At 37.4% G+C, this 26036-nt stretch overlaps 1 protein-coding gene across 1 annotated transcript in view; it reads right to left on the bottom strand.

Moving 5' to 3' along the window:
* C6H8orf34 (chromosome 6 C8orf34 homolog) overlaps positions 1-5185 on the bottom strand; it is a 393975-nt gene extending 388790 nt beyond the window's left edge. The window contains exon 1 of the mRNA XM_077163208.1: positions 4863-5185. Within this exon, the coding sequence (XP_077019323.1) occupies positions 4863-4931 (69 nt within the window). The 5' untranslated portion in view covers positions 4932-5185. The remainder of the gene's footprint in view (positions 1-4862) is intronic.
* Positions 5186-26036: the final 20851 nt, after the last annotated feature.

Genomic DNA, 26036 nt, shown 5'->3' with positions numbered 1-26036 from the left:
TTTCCAGGGTACATAACAGTTTCAAATTGGCATAGTCTTCATAATTTCAAGTACCAAGAACACTAACCTATAATAGAGCTTATGCCAAAGATGTGTTTACCAGTTGTTAAATTGGACATGCTATAAATTCCAAGCTTGTATTTTTTTTCCATAAAAGTATTTTACACATCTGTGCCAGTCTGTAACTGTTATGTGCCCCTGAAAACTATGTCATAATCATGATTAAAAGAAAAGGCAGCCTTTTTTTTTTAACCCTGATTCAATATTATAGGGTGGAAACTTTTGATTAATTATCTCCATGAAAGTACAACATGCCTAACTGTGGGTGTGGACTTTTGATTAGATGGAGCTGTGACTCCACTCATTCATGGTAGGTCCTGTTTAGTTCATAGAGTCCTTTCAAAGGGGAAATAATTTGGAGAAATCTTGGATGCAGATGTTTGGAGAACAGTTATTTCAGACCTGACAGAGACACAGATGCTTGGGGGTTGCCTGACAGAGACACAGATGCTTGGGGGTTGCCTGACAGAGAGAGCATATGCCTAGACAAGGGCAGAGCTGAGCAGATGTGCCTTCCCATGAGATGCTAAGTAAGCCAGAACCCAGAGTTGTCCCAAAAGAATTCAGTGAAGGCCCACAGATATTTTGAGAGGAAATTACTGGCATCAGAAACTGGGAGCAACAGAACTGGGAACAAGGACCAACAGATACCAGTCCTCTGTCTTCCCAGATGATACGAAGTGTTCAGCATGGTATCAGCCTTTCTTGTGTGAAGGTAACCTTTCATTAGTGCTTTAGTTTGGATACTTTCACAGTCTTAGAGTTGTAAACTTATAATTATGAAATTCCCTTTTCAAAAGCCATTCCATTTCTGGTATACTGCATTCTGGAAGCTTTAGAAAATCATTACAATATCTTTTTATTAAAATAACATTTTTTACATTTTCAAAGACTGTATTACTTTTAAACTTTAAAACCTCTTTCGGGTGAGGATGGCCTATTCCAACTCTGGCTATAATGGAGTAACTAGTATCCTTTTTATAAAATGCCACTGCCCTAAATAACCACAAAATTGGCCAAAGTATATGAGGTACTTCTTTTGGGACACTGAACAAAAACCAACTCAGGTCAGTGATCTTTAAGAGAAGGGAAACAACATAAAGGGATCTCATAAACTACAGCAGGCTATCTGAGTTTGGAAGAAGGGATTTTTCAGAGTATAATTCAGGGGAGCAAATAAATCTGAAGGATGGGCATGCTACTCTGTGGAGCTGCAGACATGACTGGTATATGTGGAGCAGGACAGTAGATAGGAGTGGCTTGTGCAGCTGCAGGTATATAAATATGGGCTCACGGTTGACCATCTGTTGGACCACAGTCAACCTCATAAACAGACCAAATCAGTTATCACTAATTCAGACGATATGAATGGAAGTATTTCGGACTAAACAAAGAAGGAGGTAAAGTAGTTCATTCTACTTGAAGAGGGAGCCATTAAACTTGAAAAATGCTCCATTCTCCCACAGTTGGAAAAATAAAATGAGTATGATTTCCCCAAATTTCCTTATACAAAGACTTAAACATTACATGAAGACTTTATGAAGACCTTACTATGTTGCTTATTAAAAGTTCAGGATTTCATATTTTTTAGTGTGATCAGTCTTGGACCAAGACATATAATTGTCTTGAGCAGCTTTCCAACCAGTAATTTTTAACTAACCATTTTACATTTATTTAGTGGGTATTGGGGAAACTAGAAATTGCACACTTCATATTGAAAATAAAGAATCTATTGTGATGTTCCAAGTCAAAGAACCTCTTGAGAACTAAGTCAAACTACTTATAATATAGACAAGATAAATCCCTTGATTCCAAAAAAGCAGCTATGTGCCAAATAGTTTTCAGAATGTGACTTCTGGCTTCTTTAACTAGCTGTGTCCTCACAATTTATCACAACACCTGAATTTGTGGCCAGGCAGTGTTACAAACTTTGGTTTGAGCTGAACCAATTCACACCTTGCCAGTTAAGTAAGGAATTATATGCAGAGACCTAAATTAAGTAGGATTATAGTTTTAATTCATTGCAGTGATGTAAAATATTCCTCACAGAAAGATGTCCAGGTGGCACTGCATGCCTACGAGAATACTAAAATTATGATATCTTATAGGTATTTCAAAGACTTCACAGAATGCAAGTCATTATTTCAATTTGTGGCTGGTTAGAAGAGTTTATAATTTATTATTATTTCTTAAAATGTGGTCCAGGGATTAAAGTGTAAGAATCAATAGTGCTGCTTCTTAAAAGTTCAGATTCCTGGGCCCTCTGATCTACTGAGTCACAATTTCTGGAGAGTAAGCTCAGTCAGCCTGTGTTGTAGAAACTTTCTTTGAGATTTTTATGAGAACCACTGAGTAAGATTCTGGGAGCTGGGAGCTTTGAAGATGATGCTAGATAAACAATGATTATTTCACAGATGGTATTTCTTCACTATATGAGAGACAGACTAAACCAGTGAGATTTCCTTGTCATTTTCCAGTTTATGAAGTACACAGAATGCTACTCTCAAAACTAAGCTCTACCATAACCAAGATTTTGCCTAAGAACCCATGTCCCATACAGCTTTTAGTAGAAGGAACATATTCATTTTCTCCTGTCAATTATTTAATTGTACATCAATCCTTAAAAATTAACTATCATTGTAACCCAAGCTAATGATGGTAAATAATATATCACCTGCAAATTTGATGATATAGGGGTGGGCCGCGGTGGCTCAGCGGGCAAAGTGCTTGCCTGCTATGCCGGAGGACCTCGGTTCGATTCCCGGCCCCAGCCCATGTAACAAAAACGGAGAAACAGAATACAATAAAAACAAGAAAATGTTTAAAAATGTTTCCCTTTCTTCCTTCCTTCCTTCCTTCTATCCTTCCTTCCTTCTCTCTGTCTTTCCTTTAAAAAAAAAAAAAAAAAAAAAAAAAAAAAAAAAAAAAAAAAATTTGATGATATACAATGTATAAAATTTTGTTGTTGCTGTTGTTTGGGCTGTGTATGCATAGGAAATTCATCAAGGAAGATTAAATTCATCTTAAAATGAAAATTCATCAAGGAAGAAGTAGCTGGTGAGCATTTAAAAAATAAAAAAGAAAAACTTGATAGATTTTATTTTTTTTCCCAAAGTATGTAGAAAATTTACAGATCGTCCAAACTATTATCATCACAGGAAAAGAACCTTGGGAATTTTAAAATAACTTAATAAAAGAGAACAGCATCTAGCAAAAAACAATTCCCTTACTCTCTCTGGAAAATCATCTCATATTCTAAGGAAGCCTTCAAACAAAATCTCTATGCATTTATTTTATTTCTTTTAATGCAATTAATATACTGTGCCACAGAGAATTAGTATGCTTCTGCTTAAAAAAAAAGTATACGGAATTATGCATAGCCTATAAACATTAGTTTAAGAGCAAAGAAAAGAATTCTGGTAGCTTCAGCAACTATATTTTGCTCTTGCATGACTTCACCTGCTAATACTTTAAGTAGAAATGAGAATCACAACAATTGCAAAACTCTGTGACCCTAAACAGCAATGACTTTCAGTTGAAACTACAGTACTGTTTTTCAGGACAGTGCATTAACTTAAAGTTGGATGGAAAACCTCAAGAGATCTTGTAAATCTTGGTCATTTGAATCCCCTCTTCCCCAGAGAAAAGACCTTCTGATCACACCTTTCTGTGCTGGGGACTTTAATTTACATTTTTCTTTCTCTCATTTCTCTTCAGTCCTAGGGAAGATCTCCCATTCTCCTCAATCTCCAGTGTACCCTTTTCGCCTGCAGGGCTTCAGCCCAGCTCTGAAGAAGCCCCAAGAACCATCACAACTGCTTCTTAGGGGTGTGGTCACCTATACTCTTTCCAGTCCTCTTGGGTGGGCATTTGGTGCTCTCCAGTCCTGGCCATGCACAGCCAGACTGCTGGCCCAGGAAGGAAAGGGATCATGGGCGTACTTCCCCACCAGCTTCTGCATCTGACTGCAGTCCCTCTACACCTCACCACTGCCCAGTGTCGTGGCAACCAGGGGAACGCTTTGTTGATGCTGGTTTTAGTCATCTATTCTCATTTTCTCTTATCCGACTGTCCTTCCTTTCTCCCTCTTTACTACTGTCATCAATTATTTGATGACTAAAGGAAACTGCTCAGAGCTACATGTCTCCTTCCCATAAATGTGTGTGCTTTCTCAAAACCTCGATCTGCCCCTTTCTTCCCCTGTAATACAGCTAGGCTCTGAAATGCAATGGTCCCTCATTTCATCCAAGAACCAGTGTCAGTCCCAATTCGCCAGTTTCATTCAACAACCCACAGGTACCGAAGCCTACTCCTTACCACTTCAGTTTTCTTCCATTTTACCAGTCTTTCCATTGCTAGACACCTCCTTCACCTTTTCAGGTTCTACTACTGCTCATGTTAAAAAAAAAATCTAATCCACAAGGTTAGTGTGAATTCCAGGATGTAAGTGTGCATAAGGTATAATCTGAGCATAGCCATCTCTGTACATTGCCCATCTCAGCCTGGTCCTGTGCACCCTGGCTGTGGGGTGCAGGACAGTTAGCTCAAACTTCCCCTGGCAGGCTGAGTCTGGGCTCTTCCGAGTTCACCTGTCTGTGCCCAGGTAACTGGTCAAGTGCCCACCCCGGCCACGTTACAGGACACCTGGCCGGGAAAGAGCGGATGCAAGTGAACTGGGGCCAGAGGGCGCCCCCTCCCGCGCGTGTGTTCACTAACCCTCCTCTCCCAGGGAGGTTCTGGTTTTCTTTCCACACCATTTCCCCGGAAAACAAACGGGACCGCTCTCCTCCACAGTACCTTACCTCAAACAGGGGACCGATCTTGTTCTTCTCCAGGTAAGCCTGGATCCGGGTTTGCTGATGAGACGCCATGGAGAGTCGGATGGGGCTGCAGGGAGAGTGCGGGAAGATCGTGTGGATATATGCCTCCGCGGGGAACAGCTCTTCTTTTCTCTGGACTGGAGCCGGGACAAAAGCTCAGGAGCCCGGAGTGCCTGGGGCGTCAAGAGCCGGGAGCCCAGGAATGCGCCGCCAACTCAGACAACTCCGAAAAGCAGGGAGAACTCATACATCGCCTTCTCTGCCTCACGCTTACCCCCACTTTGCTCTGCAGCGCCCAGCTCCAGGGGAAATTGGAGGCAGAGGTTCCTTTCTCCTCTGGGCGGCAGCAGCAGGACTCAGGGGGCGGGAGACAAACCCGGGAAGTGCTGCTCCTCCTAGAACCATGCGGGGGGGGGGGGGGGGGGGGAGTGTCTGGGGGGGTGCAGAATAGGGTCCTGGGGCTCGAACTCACTACGAGAGCGTGTACGTGTGCGCGTTCCCCCTCTCCCAGGCTACAGGAACAAACAGCCCGGGCTTCTCCCTGACGCTGTGCTCGCGCTGCCCGCCGCTCCCTAGCTACAGCGCCGCTCAAAAAGCCAATGGTGAAGGTGCTTCTTTCAAAGTGCACATAAATCTGGTGCTTGTTGGCTACTCCTCTGGCAGCTACAAATGCCATTCGAAAGGGGGTCGTTTCACCACCCCTTCTGAGCTTCTCATCGGCACTTTATGCTCTCCCTACTCTATATAGCTCAGGATCCAAGGAGGGCAGAGTTGTGAAGGGGTGCATGAGTCTAAGGCTTTGCCGCAAAAAATGAAATTGCTTTCCTTTAAGGAACCGGTCTTGGCCTGGGGCAAGTCAACTGGGAATGCAGGATGCAACCCAGCTGCAAAGTACTAGAGTGCAGATACTCAAAGGCTCCGAGCTAAAGCATTTCACCAGAAGAGACAAAAAGCGAGCCAGCGAGTGAGGGCTTCCCCTCCCCAGGTTGCCTTCCTAACCCACACCTTAAATTAAATCTGTATCTCAGATGCTACACTGTTTCACTTACAATGTTTCCTCTAAATGCTTCATGATCTTGTATTTATCCAATACCTTTCTTATTATGCAAGAATTTTAGAGTTTCTGAAAACGATCTAGAGACTACATAGGTTTCTTGGCAGAGCTCTCTTGTGAAATATAATATCGAAGGTCCCAATGGAGATTTCCCTAATTCCTAATATGGTGTGCTACCAAAGCCAAAAATTTACATTATTAAAGAGGAATGCTTAGAACAACGGGAATGGGTTTCTTGAAAGAATAGTGCAACGGTGTTCTTGATTTCTATAATTCATAGTTTCTTTATTGGTGTTTTTTCTTCCACATTTTTAATTACATAGTTATGTGGAAACATGCAATAGCTGTGAGAAAAATAGTCACTGATGTGAGATCCCATATTCCAGAAGGTATAATTTACATTAATAATTCAGAAATGAGAAATCCATCTGCCAGTGTAGCCAGGAGTTTAACTATCACTGATAACCTGAAATAGACATGATTTGGGGTGGAAGGAAGCACATTATTATGGTCACAAACAAGCCCAAGTGATCTGCCTAGGGATCATTACACTGAATAGCAGCCAGATGCCCAGAATTGTCACGTTTTCCATTGTAGTTCAAAGAACAAAAATATACTTGTTTTTTAATATATTCAGGAGAAATTAAATATAGAGTGAAAATCAATATTTTTATTTGCTATAAGGCTATGACCCAGCTAAAAAGTCCAACCACTTCCACCTTTCTCTTTATAAAGGTGGTGGGGTGGGAACAGAAGGCTCTATCCCTATAGGCACGTGCATTGATGCTGTGAAAATGTCCAGCCTTCCCTTGTCTTCATGCAGCCATTCCTGTGTCTAGGCACCACGACTTGTTGCCTGGAGGGAGAAGTGAGAACACAGGTGCTTGCCTGTGGATAAAGGGATTGGCCAGCCTTTTCAGCTGAAGAGGGCCCCACCATGGACCAGCTATCAACCTGTCCACAGAAGCATGAGGAGCAGTCAGCTTCACCCCAAATTCATCCTCTGGTTTGACATCTGAGGACAATTTTTCTGAAGGAAATGTGTTGGAGCCAGCTTGCTAGCCTCCTAGTCTTGGGACAATCTCTTAATGAAAACAATAGTACTTACTGAGCCCTTACTGTGGTTCCAGACCTATGCCGAGAATTTACATACATCACTCCATTTAACCCTAAGAGGCAGAGTTTGATTTCTTCCCATTTTACTGGCAAGGAGGTTATCCTAGCCCAAAGCCACCCATCTGGTGATGAGAAGAACTGGGTTCCCATCCTTCCTCTGCCCCTAGCTCCATGTACCCAGTCAGGTATTTTTTGAAGACACATGGTACCAGAGAATCAGGATGCTAACTTTCTGAAATCAAGAGTCAGCCTCCTCTGAGAGACATGAGGAGGATGCTACTTTAAATCAGATAATTAACATACTTATTATGTTAAATCTTCTCCATGCTCAGGACACTGTACCAAGGGCCTTGAATAGAAAAGGCAAAGCCTCTGTTGGCAAAATACTTACATATTAAAGAGAGAATCATGAAAATATACACAGTTATGTATGTTAAAGTGCTGAATATCCCAAAATTATATGTTTAAAAATCAGAAAATTAAGACCTCTATCAAATGCCACCTCCTCCATAAATAATTTCTTGGTTATTTCCACTTAACCTCAAGCCTGAACTCATTACTACAATATACATTTATTGGACAGACTCTACATGGCAGACATTATATTGGGATTGAGGTTTCAAAGGTGAAAGACCTTGTCTTTGCCTTAAGGTGTTTACTTTTATTAAGGCAACTACATATACACAAAGACATTAGAGGGTGATATGTGATATATATATATATAGAGAGAGAGAGAGAGAGAGAGATAGACATATACATAATATCATGCTGTGGAAGTACTGATGGTGGAAAAATTAACAGTGCCTGGTATCCTCAAGAAATGCTTCATAGGGAAGATGATATTTGAGGAAAGTATTGAAAGAAGAGGGGAAAGTAAAATTTTAAAGTTTTCCAGATGGGATTAGTGCAGTGAAGAAGAAGATACTGTTTCAGGCTTTGGCATAAAAAGTATCATGCACAAAGGCATAGGGGCACGAAACATGTTGGCGGTCAGGGAGGAACAATGAATTTATGAAGGAGGACTGCCATGCAATGCTAAACATGTAAGCAGAGTACAGCTCACTGAAGGTCTTATTTGCCTTGTTAAGAAAGACCAATTTGCATCTTGGGGGAGATGAGAAATGACTACAGAGTTTTTGAGCAGGAAGTGTTATAGTCAGATAAAAGTTTTAGAAAGCATGCTCTTCCTAAACATGATGATGGATTGAAGAAGAATGACATAGTGTCTGTTAGTTAGATTCAGTTGTCAACATGGCCACGTAACCATACCTAGTTTTGTTGCTGCGGACATAAGCCAATAAATGGTACGTGAACCTCAACTGTTGCTAATTATATCTGCAGGTGGCTAGGAGGCTGTCTGCTGCAATGAGTGACATTTGACTTAATTGGCTGGTGCTTAAATGAGACAGCGCAAGGTAGCACAGCCAAGCAACTCGGCATTCCTCATCTCAGCACTTGCAGCTCAGCCCAGGCTTTTGGAGATGCAGAAAGAAGTCACCCGGGGGAAAGTTGTTGGAACCCAGGGGCCTGGAGAGAAGACCAGCAGAGACCATCCTGTGCCTTCAATGTAAGAAAGAACCTCAGTGGAAAGTTAGCTGCCTTTCCTCTGAAGAACTAACAAAATAAATCCCCTTTTATAAAAAGCCAATCCGTCTCTGGTGTGTTGCATTCCGGCAGCTAGCAAACTAGAACATGGTGGTATAAAAACTAATTTGGGTTACAGTAACACATTCATTCAAAAGTGATGAAGGCCAGTGTTCACACTGGGGCTGTGGGGATGAAGAAAATAGAATGTATTCAAGAAATATTTAAGGACTAACTTGCTAATTAAATATATACATTATGAGATTGGAAGAGAGAGTCAAGAATGACCCCTCAGGTATCTGAAATGAGCTAAGAGATCATAAATTATTTCCCCAAGTCATCCAACGTAAACTTGGTAGAGCCAGGTTTTATTCAGGTTTTTCTAACTCCAAAGCCAAAGCTAGTTCCACCTTCTAGTTTGCAGGTATCAGCTTTCCTTAGGGCAAAGGCTGTGTTTCATGCCCTGACACATAGTAGGCACTCAATGTACAGCAGTTGAATGAATGAATGCAGTTTTAGTAGGTGGATTCAACCTATCTATGTTCTTTCATGCTAAACTTTTTGCCTCTGGCTCATGGCACTTATGTTCTGCTTGTTTCATTTAGTTATTTGCATGCATATCTTGGTCCCTCTTAAATTGCAAACTTTCTAAAATTATGAACTCTGCTTTATTAAATTTTCTTTGTACTTTACAGCACGTAACAGTATATTTTCATTTAGGTTTATGAAAATATGTTTAAAGAAGTTAAGATGCTATTGCTATACACTATAAGAATGTTCATTTAGCCTATTTAAGACTGCCGAAAAAGTAACCATTTATTAGAATGAATACACATAACATGGTATCTTTTGTACACATAACATGGTATTCATTATGATCCTTTCTCTTTTTTGGCTTGGGTACATCATGAAAAAACCATTGTTTTTTCTGAGACTGCTTTGACCTCATTGAGTTTCAGGAGTGCCTGTCAGCACAATTTACAAATATACAGAATCCCATTTACAGAATGTACTAAGGCCCTTGTCTAACTCTATTTGTAAGACACCTTGTACAGCTCCTTAAACAAATAATTTTTCATGAGAGAAAAGAGAAACATAGTGAAATCCAGTTGACCCAATTAGGAAGTCCTAGCTTGAAATTAATTAAATACTGAAATCAGAGAGCAGAGAAGTTCTATATGAGATTTCTTGAATTTAGACCACTAGCCCTGAAACCGAATTGTCACCTTCCTGCAACTCTTTCACCTTGCCACAGTATAACCATATGTCTACAGCATCAAGGGCAAATATCTTCTGAAAAATTCTGTGTATAATCCAAGATTCTGATATTTAAGCTATTAGGCAGAGAGGCTGCATAAGAGACTGAAATAAAGGCACTTTCAAAAAGATAAAGCAAAGAGGAGATATGGACTATCCTGAGTTAAGGACTTCCTAAAGTGCAATTTGATTTCAAAGTCCAAGTTGTCAGAAAATGAATTATAATTGCAGTTTAAACTATATTAAACTATTACATAGTGGAATATTCTACATATGAACATTTTAAAAATACATCTCAGAAAATAATTAGAAAAATGCCTGGTATACTGTGATGCTAATTCAAGAATGTTTATTATCATTTCACATATTAAAGTCTACTTTCCTAAGACACTGATTTCAACATACAGTTAAATTTGTGATTGACATGGGGGTCTTTTTCTGTACTAGTATATGTGAAGGATCAATAAGGTTTCCCTGAATTTGATTCTTGCTTCAATAGCTCCTCTGGTAAAGCAGGTTAGTTTGGAAATGTCTTCATCTTTACTCTCAGATAGTGGTTCAAATCCAGCTGAAAGGAAGGGGCACATCATTTGAAAGCCTGTAGGGCATAAATTGAACATCAGTGACCTTGAAGTTTTAGCCCAGGGTAGAACCTTGGACTTGGCCACTGACTACCTGCGTGATCTTCAGCAATTTACTTATCTTCTCTATCCTCAGTATGTGAGGGACACATAGAACTTAGTTCATACGTTTATTATGAGGATTCCATGAGATAATGCACTGAGCACAGAGTCTGGACGATAGTAAAGATTCAATAGAGGGTAATGACTACTACTATCACATCATCATCCTTGTCACCACCATCATTATCAATTCCCCGAGACTTAGACTTGTAAAATTCAAATGTACTGTATTAAACCAGTTACCTGAAGAAGTCCTAAAGAGAAGAAGGATCTCAAAAATCAAAACAGTAAGAAGACGGTATTCTAATCCTCTGGTTAAAGGAACTAGGGAAAAATTACTTCTGGATGTAAAGAGAGCTATAATTTGAAGACTAACTGTGTAAAGAAATTATGTGTAAGAGAAGAAAAATTTGTACATAAAGTCTGCAAAAGGAGATCCTGTCTTTAAAGATTTTATATCTACATTTAACTCATTTAATCCTCAAAACAATATCATGAAGTTGGTACTAATATTTTCCCAATTTTTTCATATAAGGATACTGAGGCACAGTGAGGGTAAGTACTCTATTCAAGGTCATAGCTAGTAAGTGGCAGAGTCAATATTAGACCCCAGGTAGCACTCTTAAACACCTTCTCGCTGCTTCCCAAAGCCCTGACTATCAATGTTCCCAGAGAACGACTTCTCTTTGCTTTGAATTAGTTTTAACCAAGAGGCATCTGATAACTAATTTGACTTTCCCAGAGTGTTATATGGGGAAGGAGGTACATTGGATGGCAGAGACCAGGGTAATTTTCCAGCCCCATTCAAAACAAATACATTAGCAAACTAGCTTATATGTGTCTTTTCTAAGTTTGAATAATGTAGTCAATTCCCTTGGGACTGAGTCTACGTGCACTTGATAACAGAACTTAATGGAACTGCTAATATGAGAACTCAAATGATGCTACCAGCTGTTGAAACCCTGCCATCCAGCCTTCTCAAGTGAAATTTATTTCTCTTTAACTTCCACATATACTAGGTTTCAATATTTACTTTTTAATGTGTGAGATGTTTACAAGAAACCCTCATCTAAAATACTTTATATAAATAGCCATTTTTATAGCATTTATCTGCATTAAACTATTAATAACTACATGAGATCTATATATTCCACACTATATAGATAACCTCAATATAAACTGTCAGTAAACTCCGCTAACCCCAGCATGCTTTCAGCTTTTAATTTCCAGAATGATACTATCTTCACTTTTCATTTCAATAATGAAAAAACAACACCTTAAAAGATGAACGATGTTTTTCAGTTCACAGGATATTGTGATAGAAGTCTAAATTTATAGAAAGGAAACAGAAAACAAGAGATGCTAAGCGAACAAAAGATGATTTGGCAAGGAAAGCAATCCTACTTGATGTGCACCCCAGAGAACCAGACACTCAATCTGAGACAGGATGTACTATTGCTGCAGTCTAGTTATCAAGGCATAAGATAAGTAACATGGGATCTATTTCTCAAACATGCATCTCTGCAAATGCCAGCTAATGCTGTTATGATGAAGTGCATCAAACAACCCCAGCACTAAAGGGTTAAAGGTACTCTTTAGTAGAATTAGTGCAACTACAATTGACTAGAGGGAATTAAAAAAATGGAGTGGTGGTGACTTAGGCTCTCAGCAAAGACATTCTGATATATACCCAAAGTAGGCAGCAAATTCTCTCCTTTCAAGGGAGATGTTAGTCCATCCATTCTGGATACTTCACATCCCCACCCACAGATGGTTTTTGTCCCAGGAGACAGAGAATTTTTTGATGTCTAAGAATAAGTTAAGTTTTCAGAAATGTCAGAGAATCACACTGTTCAAGTTCGCTAGCTTCTGGAATGAAATATACCAGAAACAGAATGGCTTTTAAAAGGGGGAATTTAATGAGTTGCTAGTTTACAATTCTAAGGCCAAGAAAATGTCCCAATTAAAACGAGTCTATAGAAATGTCCAATAAAATCCATCAGGGAAAGATACCTTGGTTCAAGCAGGCTGATGAAGTTCAGGGTTTCTCTCTCAAATGAGAAGGCACATGGCAGACACAGTCAGGGCTTCTCTCTCGGCTGGAAGGGCACATGGCTAACACAGCGTCATCTGCTAGCTTTCTCTTCTGGCTTCCGGTTTCATGAAGCTCCCCAGGAGGTGTTTTCCTTCTTCATGCTGGCTGGTGGACTCTCTGCTTCGTGGTGCTGCAGCATTCTCAGCTCTCTCTGAATCTCTCATTCTCCAAAATGTTTCCTCTTTTATACAACTCCAATAAACCGATTAAGACCCACCCAAATGGGTGGAGATATGTCATCACCTAATCCAGTTTAACAACCACTCTTGACTAAATCACATCATCCAGGGAGATGATCTGATTACAGTTTCAAACATACAGTATTGAACAAGGATTATTCTATCTTTATGAAATGCGATTTTGATTAAAACATGGCTTTTCTAGGGGACATACATCCTTTAAAACCAGCACACACACTAATTTATTACATATCTGCCACCAAAGATTTATGCTGTGATAATAAATCTGAATAATATCTGAATTTAGTAACTTTTCCTGGGAGGATTAGGAAACCAAAAGTTGGATGAATTAAAGAATGAATGAATAAAAGAAAATGCTGGTAATTTATTAGGTAACTCTGAGGCACACTGAGTAACCAGGTTCTCAATCATTCATGCTTAAATCCCTTTCTTACGTGTATAATAACTGATTCTGTTTAGCAGATTATTCTTAAAGTATTTAAACAGAGTATGTGTTTAAATAACAGCATTACTTTGTCTTTACATGTGTCTTTATGCGACGAGCCTCTGCTCATTAATTTGTCTTTCTTCTTTCTCCTTTACTCTCTCTTTCCCTCCCACCCTCTCTCCCTTTCTTCCCTAAGCCCCCTCCTATCTTCCTTCCTTTATTTCTTACTTTAATTAGGGAGGGCTGTTCATCCTACAACTGGGGGCTGAAATAGGAATACAAAACTGTCAGTGTGATTGAAAACGATGAACTGGAATTGATGACAGGTTTTCTGTTACCTCTGCTTACTAAAAGGTATTTTAAGATTCTTTTATCTGTAAATGCTTGCCCTTGATAGTTAATATCCCTAGGCATTTTTTGGTATCAAATCATTGCCATTGGACCCAATTTCATACATCTTAAGAAGGTCATTCCTTATTCTCAGTATACACTGATTCATGTGATCAATTTTTCCAAAATATTATCAAAAGCAAAACATTTTTTTCTCCTTTTCATTTTATTGCCTTTAATAAAATAAGCTATATAAAAAACTTGCTGGATGAGCTAACTACCAGTTGTGTAACCCTCAACCCTACATCATACTTCTTCATCTTACAGATGAGAAAACTAAGTCCAAGAGCTGTTAAATAAAATGTACAACTAGTTGGTAGAAAAGTCAAAACTCAAATCCAAGTTTGACTCCAAAGCATATGTTCTTTCAATTTATTAGGCAGGAACTAATTTCATTTGCTGTTGTTTGAATACCCATCAACACCTCAGTTCTTTTGATTCTTGTAATGTTTTTACTTTCAATGCTATTCTGTCTGGGCAAACATTCAATAAATATCATTCAATCTACTTGTAATACGACTGATAAAACTCATATATTTTAACTAAATGAGTGGGTTTGTGTTTGCAGACTGTAATATAATTTTTGGATAATTTTTAACAAACTGTTTTTAGAATAAAAGAGGCATTATTGGAGAGTGCTTCAAACTATGGGCTGTGGAGTCTGACTTCCATACATATGAATCCCAAATCCACTACATACTAGCTTTCTGAATTTTGACAAACTGCACTCTAAGTCTCTGCTCCCACAGATACAGATAAGAAAATACTAACAGACAGATATGATAGGGTTGTTGCGATGTTTAAATGAAACTTACTTAGCACAGTTCCTGGCAGAGATAAGGCTCAACAAATGATATCTGTGCTATTATAGTTGATTAAGTGGAAGATATTTCACAGATAATCCCTTCTTTCCTCCCTTTCCTTTTTTCCACTTTAAAAGTAGGCGAGTTCTAACCAAAACAGCTGGACTGACTTTCTTATTTGTCTTTCTTCTTATTCTAAAATAGCTTCCAATTCACCATTGGCCCACTTACGGAAAATTGGAGATTTAAAACAGATATTTTTATTGGTGAATATTTATTATTTTAATGGAATTCATTTGAAAATATTAAAAACAAAAGGGGAATAAAAGGCAGGAACATGCCCCTAACTTGAAAATTAATGTTGATAGTCTAAGTAAAATTTCATTTGATAGTATATATTTATTTTCAAACTCAAGATAAACAAAGCAATTAACATATAAGTTGCATAGGCCTAGTTTAAAACAATATATTTTTTTCTTACAACTAAGTAAAAAGATCATTTGACACGATATTGATGAATTTGATTTATGATGTGCATAAATTATAGGGAAGCAACCAATAAAATTTTTTCAATGAAGCGTTTTTCCTTAAGCCCAAAGTTTGGAGATCTACTTGCATCAAGCACTCTTCATTGTGTGATAATCCTAAATAAGATGGCATATATTCTAAACAGAATCTACTTTATTCTTTGACAAAAAACTTACACAAGCTCTCATATTATTAATCCCAAAACCATGTTGTGGACCCAGACTAGACTTCTGCATTCTATATGATTACTGAAAGAAGAAGAATGCACTATTATTCATGGTTAGTTTAGGTAACAGGTGTGGGTTTTTGCTGAAGTTATGAGGTGTGCCTCCTCAATTGGACACCGAGTGTGCACTGGACTTGACTTGTCTACCAGAAAGCTTCCTTTTAGTGAGTGTGAACTAGAGTAGAAGAAGATGCTACAGACCTTCACAATTATCAAGTAGGAAATTTTATGGGAAATGAAGTTTATTTTAATATTTTTACTGAAAAATCTTCATATGCATACATTCTGTACATGGTGTACAATCAATGGCTCACAATATCAACTACTGATTTTTTAGAACATTTACATCACTCCAGAAAAAGAAAAAAAAAGAAAAAACTTGAACATACCATACCCCTCACACCTCCCTCTCATTGGCCACTAGTATTCCCATCTACCCAATTTCTTTTACTCTTTGTCCCCCCCATGATGTATTTATTTTTTATTCATATTTTTCACTCATCTGTCTATACCCTTGATAAAAGGAGCATCAGACACAAGGTTGTTACAATCACACAGTCACATTGTAAAGGGAAATGAAGTTTTATTTCATTACTTCTTAAAATTAGTTATAAGGATCCTTGAGGGTATCAAAGTTATTATGAGGGGTTCATGGTTATCTCAGTCAGGAAAATTCTTAAACATTGTCTTTATACGTAGATCTAACTATCAATATGTTTATACATGTATATAAGTTTATAAATCTCTCAGAGTCCTAGTTATCCCCATTTACTTTCTCCCTTTTAGCTCTTCCCAGAGAATGGCTGTAATATAGTATGTGGATCCCTCTGATGTCCTTCCTTATTCCTCTTAAGGAAAAAAGACATGAGACTCTTTTATTTTGTGACTTTATCACTAACTATGAGGAAGAAAAAATTCAGTGAGAAATGGGTTAAAAAAATAATACTTTGTCACTTCTATTCAAAGTTGTACTAGGAGTTCTAGCTAGGGCAATCTAGTTTATTCTTTGACAAGGAACTTACACAGGCTCTCATATTATTAATCCCAAAACCATGTTATGGACCCAGACTAGCCTTCTGGCTAGAAAATAAAATAAAATGTATCCAGATTAGCAAAGAAAAAGTAAAACTATTACTACTCACACCTTATATGGTCTCATTTACAGAAAACCCTAAGAAATCCACTAAAAAAAAAAATGGAACTAATAAGTTCAGCAAGATAGCAGGATACAAGAGCAATATACAAAAAATCAATTGTACTTTTTATATACTTGGAATAAACAACTCAAAAATGAAATTAGCATAAATCTATTTACAATTGTATCAAAAAGAATAAACTACTTAGGAACAACCTTTACAAAAAAAGTACAAAACATACTCTGAAAACTACAGAACATTGTTGAAAGAAATTAAAGACCTAAATAAATTGAAAGACATTCCATGTTCATAAATCAGAGATAAAATATTGTTAAGACAGCAATAATCCAAAAATTGACCTACAGATTCAACACAATCTCCATTAAAACTCTAATTGCCATCTTTGCAGAAATTGACAAGCTGATCCTAACTTAAATGAATTGCAAGGAACACAGAAATAGAAGTTAGACAACTCACACTCCCCACTCTCCAAATACTTACTACAAAGTTACAATAATCAAGACAGTGTTGTACTGTCATAAAGATTATGTATATGTATATATGTATACAGAGATAGAACAGAATTAAGAATTCAGAAATAAACCCTCACATTTACAATCAGTTGATTTTAGGTAAGTATGTCAAGATAATTTAATGTAGAAAGAATAGTCTTTTCACCAAGTGGTGCTGGGACAAGTAGGTATCCACATGCAAAATAACCGGACCCCAACTTCATGTCTTATCCAAAAATTAAGTCAAAATGGCTAAAAGACCTACACGTAAGAGCTAAAACTATAAAACTTTAGAAGAAAACACAGGTATAAATCTCTGTGACCTTGGATTAGGCAATTGTTTCTTAAACACCAACAATAACAAAAAGATAAATTGGACTTCACTACAGAAAAAAGAAAATGAAAAAATAAACTTGTGCTGCAAAGGTCACTATTAAAAAAATGAAAAGTCTACCCACAGATTAGGAAAAAATATTTGCAAATCATATATTTTATAAGGAACTTGTAGTTAGATTAAAGAAGTCTTACAATTCAATAATAAAAAAGACAAATACCCAATTAAAAACGGGCAAATTATCTAACATTTTTCCAAAGAAGATACACAAAAGGACAATAAGTACATGAAAAACTACTCAACAACATTAGCCATGAGGGAAATTCAAATCAAAACCAAAATGAGATACTATTCTACAGCCACTAGAATGCTTACATTCAAAAAGACATAATAACAAGTGCTGACAAGGTTGTGGAGAAGTTGGGACTCTAATATACTGATGGGAGGAATGTAAAATGTGCAGCCACTGTAGCAAACATTTTGGCAGTTCTTTAAAAGGTTAAATATAGAGTTATCATATGATCCAGCAAGTTTACTCCTAGATATGCATCAAAGAGAAATGAAAATGTCTTCGTAAAAACTTATACACTACTGTTCATAGCAGCATTAATTCATAATAGCACCAAAGTGGAAACAACCCACCAATCCATGACTTGATGAATGGATAAACAAAATGTGGTTTATTTATGCAACGTAATATTATTTGATGATAAAAGAATGTGGTACTGACAGATGCTACAACCTGGATGTGGTTTGAAAGGATTATGTGCCCTAGAAAAGCCATATCTTAATCCTGATCCCATCATGTGAGGTAACCATTTTTCTTAACTTCTTAAATGTAGGTTGGAGGCTTGATTAGATTATCTCCAAAGAGATGTGGGTCACCCAATTGTGGGTATGAACTTTTGAATAGAGGGAGATGTCACTCCATCCATTCCAGGTGGGTCTTGATTAGTTTACTGGAATCCTTTAAAACAGAAAGCATCTAGGGAAAGCTTCAGAATGAGGAGAGTTCACACAGCCAGAGACCTTTGGAGATGAAGAAGGAAAATGCCCCTGGGAGAGCTTCATGAAACAAGAAGCCTAGAGAGAAAGCTAGCAGATGTCACCATGTTCACCATGTGCCTTTCCAGTTGAAAGAGAAACCCTGAACTTCATCAGCCTTTCTTGAGTGAAGGTAACCTCTTGTTGGTGCCTAAAATTGGACACTTTTGTAGATTTGCTTTAATTGGGACATTTTCACAGCCATAGAACTGTAAACTAGCAACTTAAATTCCCCCTTATAAAAGCCATTCCATTTCTGGTATATCGCATTCTGGCAGCTAGCAAACTAGAAGACTGGACAAACCTTGAAAATATTATGCTGTGAAAAAAGCCAGTTACAAAGGGCCATATATTGTATTATTTTTATGAAATGTCCAGAATAGGGAAACCTACAGGGACAGAAAGTACATTAGTGGCTGCCAGGGGATGGAGGAACAGGGAATGGGGACTGACTGTTAATGGATACGGAATTACTGTCTGGGGGGAGGGGCAATGATGAAAATGTTCTAAAATGTATTTTGCTGATGGTTACACAACTCTAAGTATACTATAAACGACTAAACTACCCTTTACATAAGTAAAATTTTTGATATGTGAATTATATCTCAATATAGTTGTTATTTACAAAAATAAAAATTGTCAAGTTTTGTTAGTCCCAGGGTCCTCTTGAATCTTGCTTTTTGTAAATCATTCGACAGAGGAAAAAATACTGTAAAGCACACATACACACAACAAAGAGAGTTCAAGCAAATCCTTGAAAAAGAGCCTTTATTTGTTGAGTAGCCCTGATGGGAAAATGCAAATGCAACTGTGTGGCTTCAGGAGATGGCAAACACTTGAGGACAGAAAGAGACAAAGACAGTGTGGAGAGGAAGAATCATTATGGTTATATTTGGTGCTGGTGAAATCCAAGCCACAAACAAGAGCTAGCTCCATGAGGGTTCTTGACTCAGTCACACCAAAGAATTCAAGGACAAGTCAATGTATATAGTCAAATAGCTTAATAAGCCCAATGCTGGAAAGCCCTGGTAGTTCTCGGGCCAGAGAGCCCTGAGATTTCTCTACTGGACACCGGAGAACCCTGGAAGTTCTAGACCAGATGCCGCACAGCTCCAGGAATTCTTTGCTGGATCCTACAGAGCTCTGAGAATTCTCAGCTGGATGCAAGAAAGCCTAGGGAATTCTCAGCTGGATGAGACCCCCGGGAATTCTCAGTGAAGTTAAGACCTTGACCAGGGGCTGATGCTGTGATAGTTCTTGATTCAGCCACAGGAAAGAACTGGAGGACTAGTCAGTATGTACAGCCGAAGAATCCAAAGACTAGCCAGTGTGTACAGCACAAAACTTCAATGCGTAGTGAAAAAGTACATGCTTGAAAGAAAATGAGTGTGGGCCTTCTCCAATGGAGGAGAAGCAGTCTGAGGTCAGGATTCTTGCACTATAAAGACCTGGAGGGGTCTGTTCCCCTCTGGCTATACTAATAAGGGATTGATGAGTTGCACTTTTCATTGTCATTTTTCAAGTGCCAACCTGAGTGCAGGCTAGATCTGTGGTGGCTAGATAGGTGTGCGCACACTGAAAGGAACTTTGTATTATGGGTCTGAAGGTCACTTCCCCCTCTCTTCTCTCCTACCTACCTTGCCTCATATTGAGTTGATCTGAATTTCGGTAAAATAGTTAAGACATATAAATATAGTATTTCATTTTTGCCTTATGGTATTTTCTTTCTTGAAATATTCAGTAAAAACCCGATCTCCCTTATGGCTATGCTTTGAGTGTCTGTCTGCAAGGTGGGTGCCAGGCCAATGAGAGGCCTATACGTCAGTAACACTGGTCTAGCTTTCCTTTTTGAGAGGGGTAATTAGAAGTTCTTTTTCTCAGTTTCCTGAGGTTAAAGATTACCTCCCTTACCTGCCCCACGCCCCCCAAAAAAATTCTGATTCTCTGCATTTCAAAACTTAGGCTTAATAGCTGCAATTATTCTGAAACTTGTTTTTCTTTTTCACAACAGTTAGGCTTTTGAGAATTATCCCTGATTATACATGTCTATGGTACATTGATTTTCACTGCCCTGCATATTCCATTGTATGACTATCACACAATTTAGTTTTTCCATTTTCTTCTTCCAAGTCTTTACTAATGCAAAAAATGCTACAATAAAATTCTTGTCCATTTCTGATTTTCCCACAGGCATGAGTTTCTCCAGGGCATAAACCTAGCAAAGGAATTACTTGGTCATAAGTACACATAGTTTCAAATTCATGAGGTATCATCACATCATTCTCCAAAGGGGTTGTATAAATTTATACTCTTCCCATAATGTCTGAGAGTTCCCTTTGCTCCAATCCTCATTCATAATGAAGGGATAGCACTATTAAAGGCCCTGGTTAAAGTGTGGGTCTATGTCCCAACTCTCCTTCTCACTAAATTGGTATTACATTCAAGCCCTATATTACTAAAAGTAATTAATACTCCAGGGCAGACACTGTATGAACTCTGTAGTTCACTTTCCTTATTTTCAGTTCTTTCTTCATTTCTGGCCCAAGGCAATTTTCCTTCCCTTCTTAGCAGTTCAGCCATGCATTTATAAGATGCTAGTCATAATTTACTGTGCAATTCTTGGTGTTTTTTAGCTGGCAGGCTTACAAGTTACCTATATTTCCAGACTTGTAAATCTCTGACAGAATTTGCAGCACATGACCAATCTTTTTTAAAACACTGTCTACATGTTGGGCACTATAAAGGAAATAAGTGAAATCAAATTAGCAGCTACAATGAGCTACTGAACTCTTTTTGCATGTATTCATTAATCACTATTACAACATAGTGTAACAGTTAAAAGTAGGGACTCTAGAGCCAGACTGCATTGGTATGAATCCCAATTCTGTTACTTACTAGCTGTGTGACCTTGGGTAAGTTACTTTACCTCTCTATGCCTCAGTTTCTTCATCTGTAACACGAGGATAATTATAATAGTACCTATCCTGTATGGTTGGTGTAAGGACTAAATGAGTTACTGTTTATAAAAAAAAAATGCTTAGAACTGTACTTAGCACATAGTATATGCTATGTAACCATTTGTTGAATGAATAAAATGAGATATGATACATGCATACTAGATGTATCTTTTTGTATTTCCTATGAATATTTTAATAATATTTTTTCCTCCAGTTCCCAGTATGAAAATCTACAGTTGGCAGCACAACACTTCAAATCTAATGATAAATGTCTTTTACCTAAATATGACACTGTGCCCCAAATATAAGTGAAATATGCAGTGTACATTACGGAACATACACAGGAAAAGAATTCCCAAGCAGTTATACAGACCTGACAATAAAGATATTGAGAAGGTAGGGAGAAAAGTAAATAAATAAGAGGAAGAAAGATAAAAATATGCACACAGATTCTTCTTTCCAACTTGGAAAAAGGAAAAGACTCAGAATGCTTCTTCCCTCTGTTCTTTCTCTCCATGCTCTCTGTCCTGCAGATACACAACCTACTGTTCTCCATACGGGCCTTCCTCTTTTTCAGCTCTGGACCCTTTCCACACTCTCCCTTCATCCGAATAATCCTCAACAACCACTGGTCAAAATGTTTTTGATTTTTCAATGTGCAGTTAAAGTGCCACTTTCTCCTAGAAACTTTTCTGGTTCCAATAAACAAATCATTGCTTCTTTCTTTAAATTTCCCCATAGTACTTCTAACATTTGCCTTTTTTACTCCTGATGGTGGGTGGGGTCACTGAAATTCTCTATATCTTCTGACTTTATGCTTTAGGGAAAAGCATGTCTGCATTTAGACCTCTCTGTTTAGCCTTTTGGGTCTCAAGAGACAATTTCGGCAGAATACTGTAAAAAGATACTCTTGGTGTAGAGGAGACAATTTGCATGTCTGAGGAAGTTCAAGTTCTGAGAAACCCATGTTTTAGGAACTCTTGACAAGAATGAAACAGAAAAGAAATCCATATGGCACTGCTTATTCTGCTGTTATTTTTTCTATTATGGTTAACATCTTACCACCTCATTTTGCCATATACACAATATTTTCTACTTAGTAGTCATTGTCTCTGTCACTACAACTCTGTGGATCTCAGTTTCCTTAACTATAAAATGAGAGAATTTGACAGTATTTTTAATTTTGTAATTTCAACTCAGGCATTACTGTATTTGCACTCAATTAATTTACTTCTTGAGTTCAAGTAGGTTTTCCCGTTTAACACTAGCTTCAAGACTCCATTTTTCTACATCTGTCTTCTGGGAGAAGACAGACCTCTATGCCATAGTTAAGTAATTTTTGGACTTCAAAAAAGCCAAGAAAAAACAAAAAAAGAACAAAAAACAAAAAAGGGTGGGCCACGGTGGCTCAGCAGGCAAGAATGCTTGCCTGCCATGCCAGAGGACCCGGGTTCGATTCCCAGTGCCTGCCCATGTTTAAAAAAAAAAAAAAAAGCCTAGAACAAGGGTCAGGTAACTATCCAACCATGGCTGTTTCTGTATTACTTTGCCAGGTCTGAGTAACTGCAAAAGAGACTGAATGACCCACAAAACCTAAAATATTTCCTGTGTGGTCCTTTAAGGAAGAAGTATACCAACACTAGCCTAGAAAGATCTCCTTTGCTTTCCTAATTTCTTACACTTATCTCTATAACTTCCTAGCACTATACTGACACTGCTCTTGCTAGGATAACTAAAGACCTCCTAATTAACAGACCTAATAAATATCTTTCAGAGATTTCAAGAAGCATCTCTGTAAAAGACAAAAGATAAAACAGTTAAGAGCTAAAAAGAAATTTTAAAAGGTTAAGAGAAAGTCAAATTCTACAATAAGAGTTTTAGAGATGGGGAAGAGCATTGCTAGCAAGGTCAATGGCAAAAAAAAGTCACAGCACAAGAAATAAAGGGTTGAATATGATGAGAACTGCTGGGATCTCAGCTTGACTCAAGTGAAAGGAACACGAGAGAATGGCGGTAAATCACACAGGAAATACGTGTTAGGGATAGGGCACAGAGAACATTAAATGTCAAGAGAAGAAGTTTAGGTTTTATTGCACAGACAATGGGAGGAAATTGATGCTTTTGAGCCAGAGGTAACACGCCCAGGTTTGTGTTTTATAGAACTCAATCCTTCAACAATTTATGTGCCTGACATAATTTTGTTAAATCTATACAGAACAAAAAAAACCAAGTTTTACAAGCCATTTCTTCTGAATAAATTCAATATCCCATCAAGTTTTTCACATTCTTATATATGTATTTTTCTTATTTCCACTATTTTTGGGTGTGTTCCTTTAGGACAGAGAGTACATCCAAGATAACTAACATATACTCTTCACTGGGAAATGTAATTGCTTCACTTAAACTTACGCTTAAAAATTTCTAGCTAACAGATTCAATTGTTTCATAGAAATTCCAATAAGAATATACTTTATGATATGAATTTAAACTAGACGGATGACTTTTTCAATAAATAATCACCTGATAGCATTTTTAACATCACTGCATATTAAATTTATCTATTTAAAAGTCAAATAGCTTTATAAGGCTTATCACAAACAGTTGTTTTTTGGTCCCTTTCTCTCCCCTGAGTTGCACTCTCCAAAGGAAATGACATTTAAGTAATTTCTTCTGGTATTTACTATTATATTCCTAAATATAACATATAGTATTATTACTTGTTTTTCAATCCTAATACCTACTAACTTCATACAATAGAAGATGAGAATTTAATTCTCTTGCATACCCCTTCCTTTATTCACCTAATATACATCATTTTTGGTTAATATTCATTTTGATATTATACTACTACATAATAATCCAAACTGAATTATGTGCTTATTAATGAAGAAAACATTTCCTTGTGTAACTTTTTCCCCTAACTTTAATCAATGTTTGTTAGTTTAATTCATTTCCTATACATCTTCTATTAATTCAGCCCAAACTCTTTCCCATTAATATAAATAAAATTCCCCACAGCATGTTCAAAAGCAGCTGGTAAATGTGAATTTTTGTTTCTTAGAACAATCCTTCCAGAATCCCTAAAATACTCTTGCACTAATTTTGAAAATTCGCTTCCTAGGTCTGCTTCCCAGCCCTAATGTTAAGCCCCCTTCTCCATCCTCTCTTGAATTACCTTCCCCTGAGTTAGAACTCCTGTTTTCCAGATCCCCTATCCTTCTTTTCAAGAAGGTTTACAAGTTCATTTTGATTGAGTAAACCCAATCATTCCCAAGAAAGGATGCAAGGAAGATAAAATATGAGACTTTTTACATCTTTTTAAATGTTTCTATTCTAACCTCACCATTTGACTGACCATAAAATCTTAGACTGGAAATAATTCTCAAAAGTTTGAAGGTATAATTCTTCTGGCAGAAGGTATCTTCTGACAACGGTGTTACAGTTGGGAGGAGGAATGACATTCTGATCCCCTTGTCAGTGTAAACAACTATTCCCCCCTCTGGACGCCTTCCAAATCATCTCTTTATTCATAATATTCTGAAATTTTCACAGTAGTGGTAATTTTTTCCCTAGTCATTGTGCAAGGCACTTTGGTCTTTCAATCTCAAAAAAACACATTCCTCCATTGTGGGAATTTCTTCTATTATTTCATCAGTAATTTCTTCTATACACATACTCAGTTCTCATCATCCTAAATGCCAGTTGTTGATGTTGGCTCTCCTTACCTAATTCTGTTAAGTTTCTTATCTTTGTTCTATTTCTCATCTCCTTGTCTTTTGTGTCGATTTCCTCAACTAAGCTTCCCATTCTCCTGCTGATTTTAGGTGTATTTAGAAGACAAGTCTACTATTCGATAGTTTTTGTTGTCTAATTGTTCCTTATTTACAGTGTTTTTTAATTTTATTTTTTGAAATTTATGTTTTTACTCTTCTTAACATACTGGTTGTATTTTAGTTTTCCAAAATTTTGAAACATATAGTAAAAGTAAAAGAATTTTAGAGTACATACTGATATGCCCACCACCTAGATTCTAGCATTAACAATTTACCATACTTATTTTTTCACACATGTATTCATATATTCATACACTGAATGTTTTTATGCATTTTATAGTAAATTGCAGAGACATGTATGCTTCCCTAGGAACTTGATTGCGTGTAATTAATAGCTGCTCTATATTTAAGTTTCTTCTTTTGAAGCAAAAAAAAAGATGCAATTTAACGCACAGTTCTGAAAATGCAAACACTTGTGCAACACAACACCTATCATTACAGAGCATTACTATCACTCTAGAAAGATTCCTTATCCTTTTCAAGTCTAACCCCAAACCCATTCAAAAAAGGCTGGGATTTTTTTTCTACCACAGAATGGTTCTGCCTGTTTTAGAACTGCGTAAAGATAAAATAGCACAGTATTTACAGTATTTATCCTTTTATGTCTAGGTTTTTTGTTGAACATGTTTCTGAGATTTTATTCACACTGTTGCATGTCTTTAGATGATTTTTTTAAATTTCCATTGTATGAATATGTGACAATTTGTTTACCCACTCTAATGTTAAAAGATCCATAGTGGTTTCACTTTGGGCTATTAATAAAACTGATCTAAATATCCTTCTGCAAATCTTTTTGGATACATGTTTTCAATTCTTCGGTAAATACCCAGTAGGAGAACTGATGGGTCCTAGGTTAGTATATAGTTTTACAACAATCTGCCAGACAGTTATTCAAAATAGCTGCACACTCCCACCAACAATGCATGAGAGTTCAGTTTGTTGCACAAAACATTTGGTATGACAGTTTGTCTAACGTT

The sequence above is a fragment of the Tamandua tetradactyla genome, chromosome 6 (assembly GCF_023851605.1).
Source record: "Tamandua tetradactyla isolate mTamTet1 chromosome 6, mTamTet1.pri, whole genome shotgun sequence".
In the NCBI taxonomy this organism is placed as follows: Eukaryota; Metazoa; Chordata; class Mammalia; order Pilosa; family Myrmecophagidae; genus Tamandua; species Tamandua tetradactyla.
Note: the sequence above shows the minus strand (reverse complement) of the source record. Positions and strands in the feature narration are given on the sequence as shown.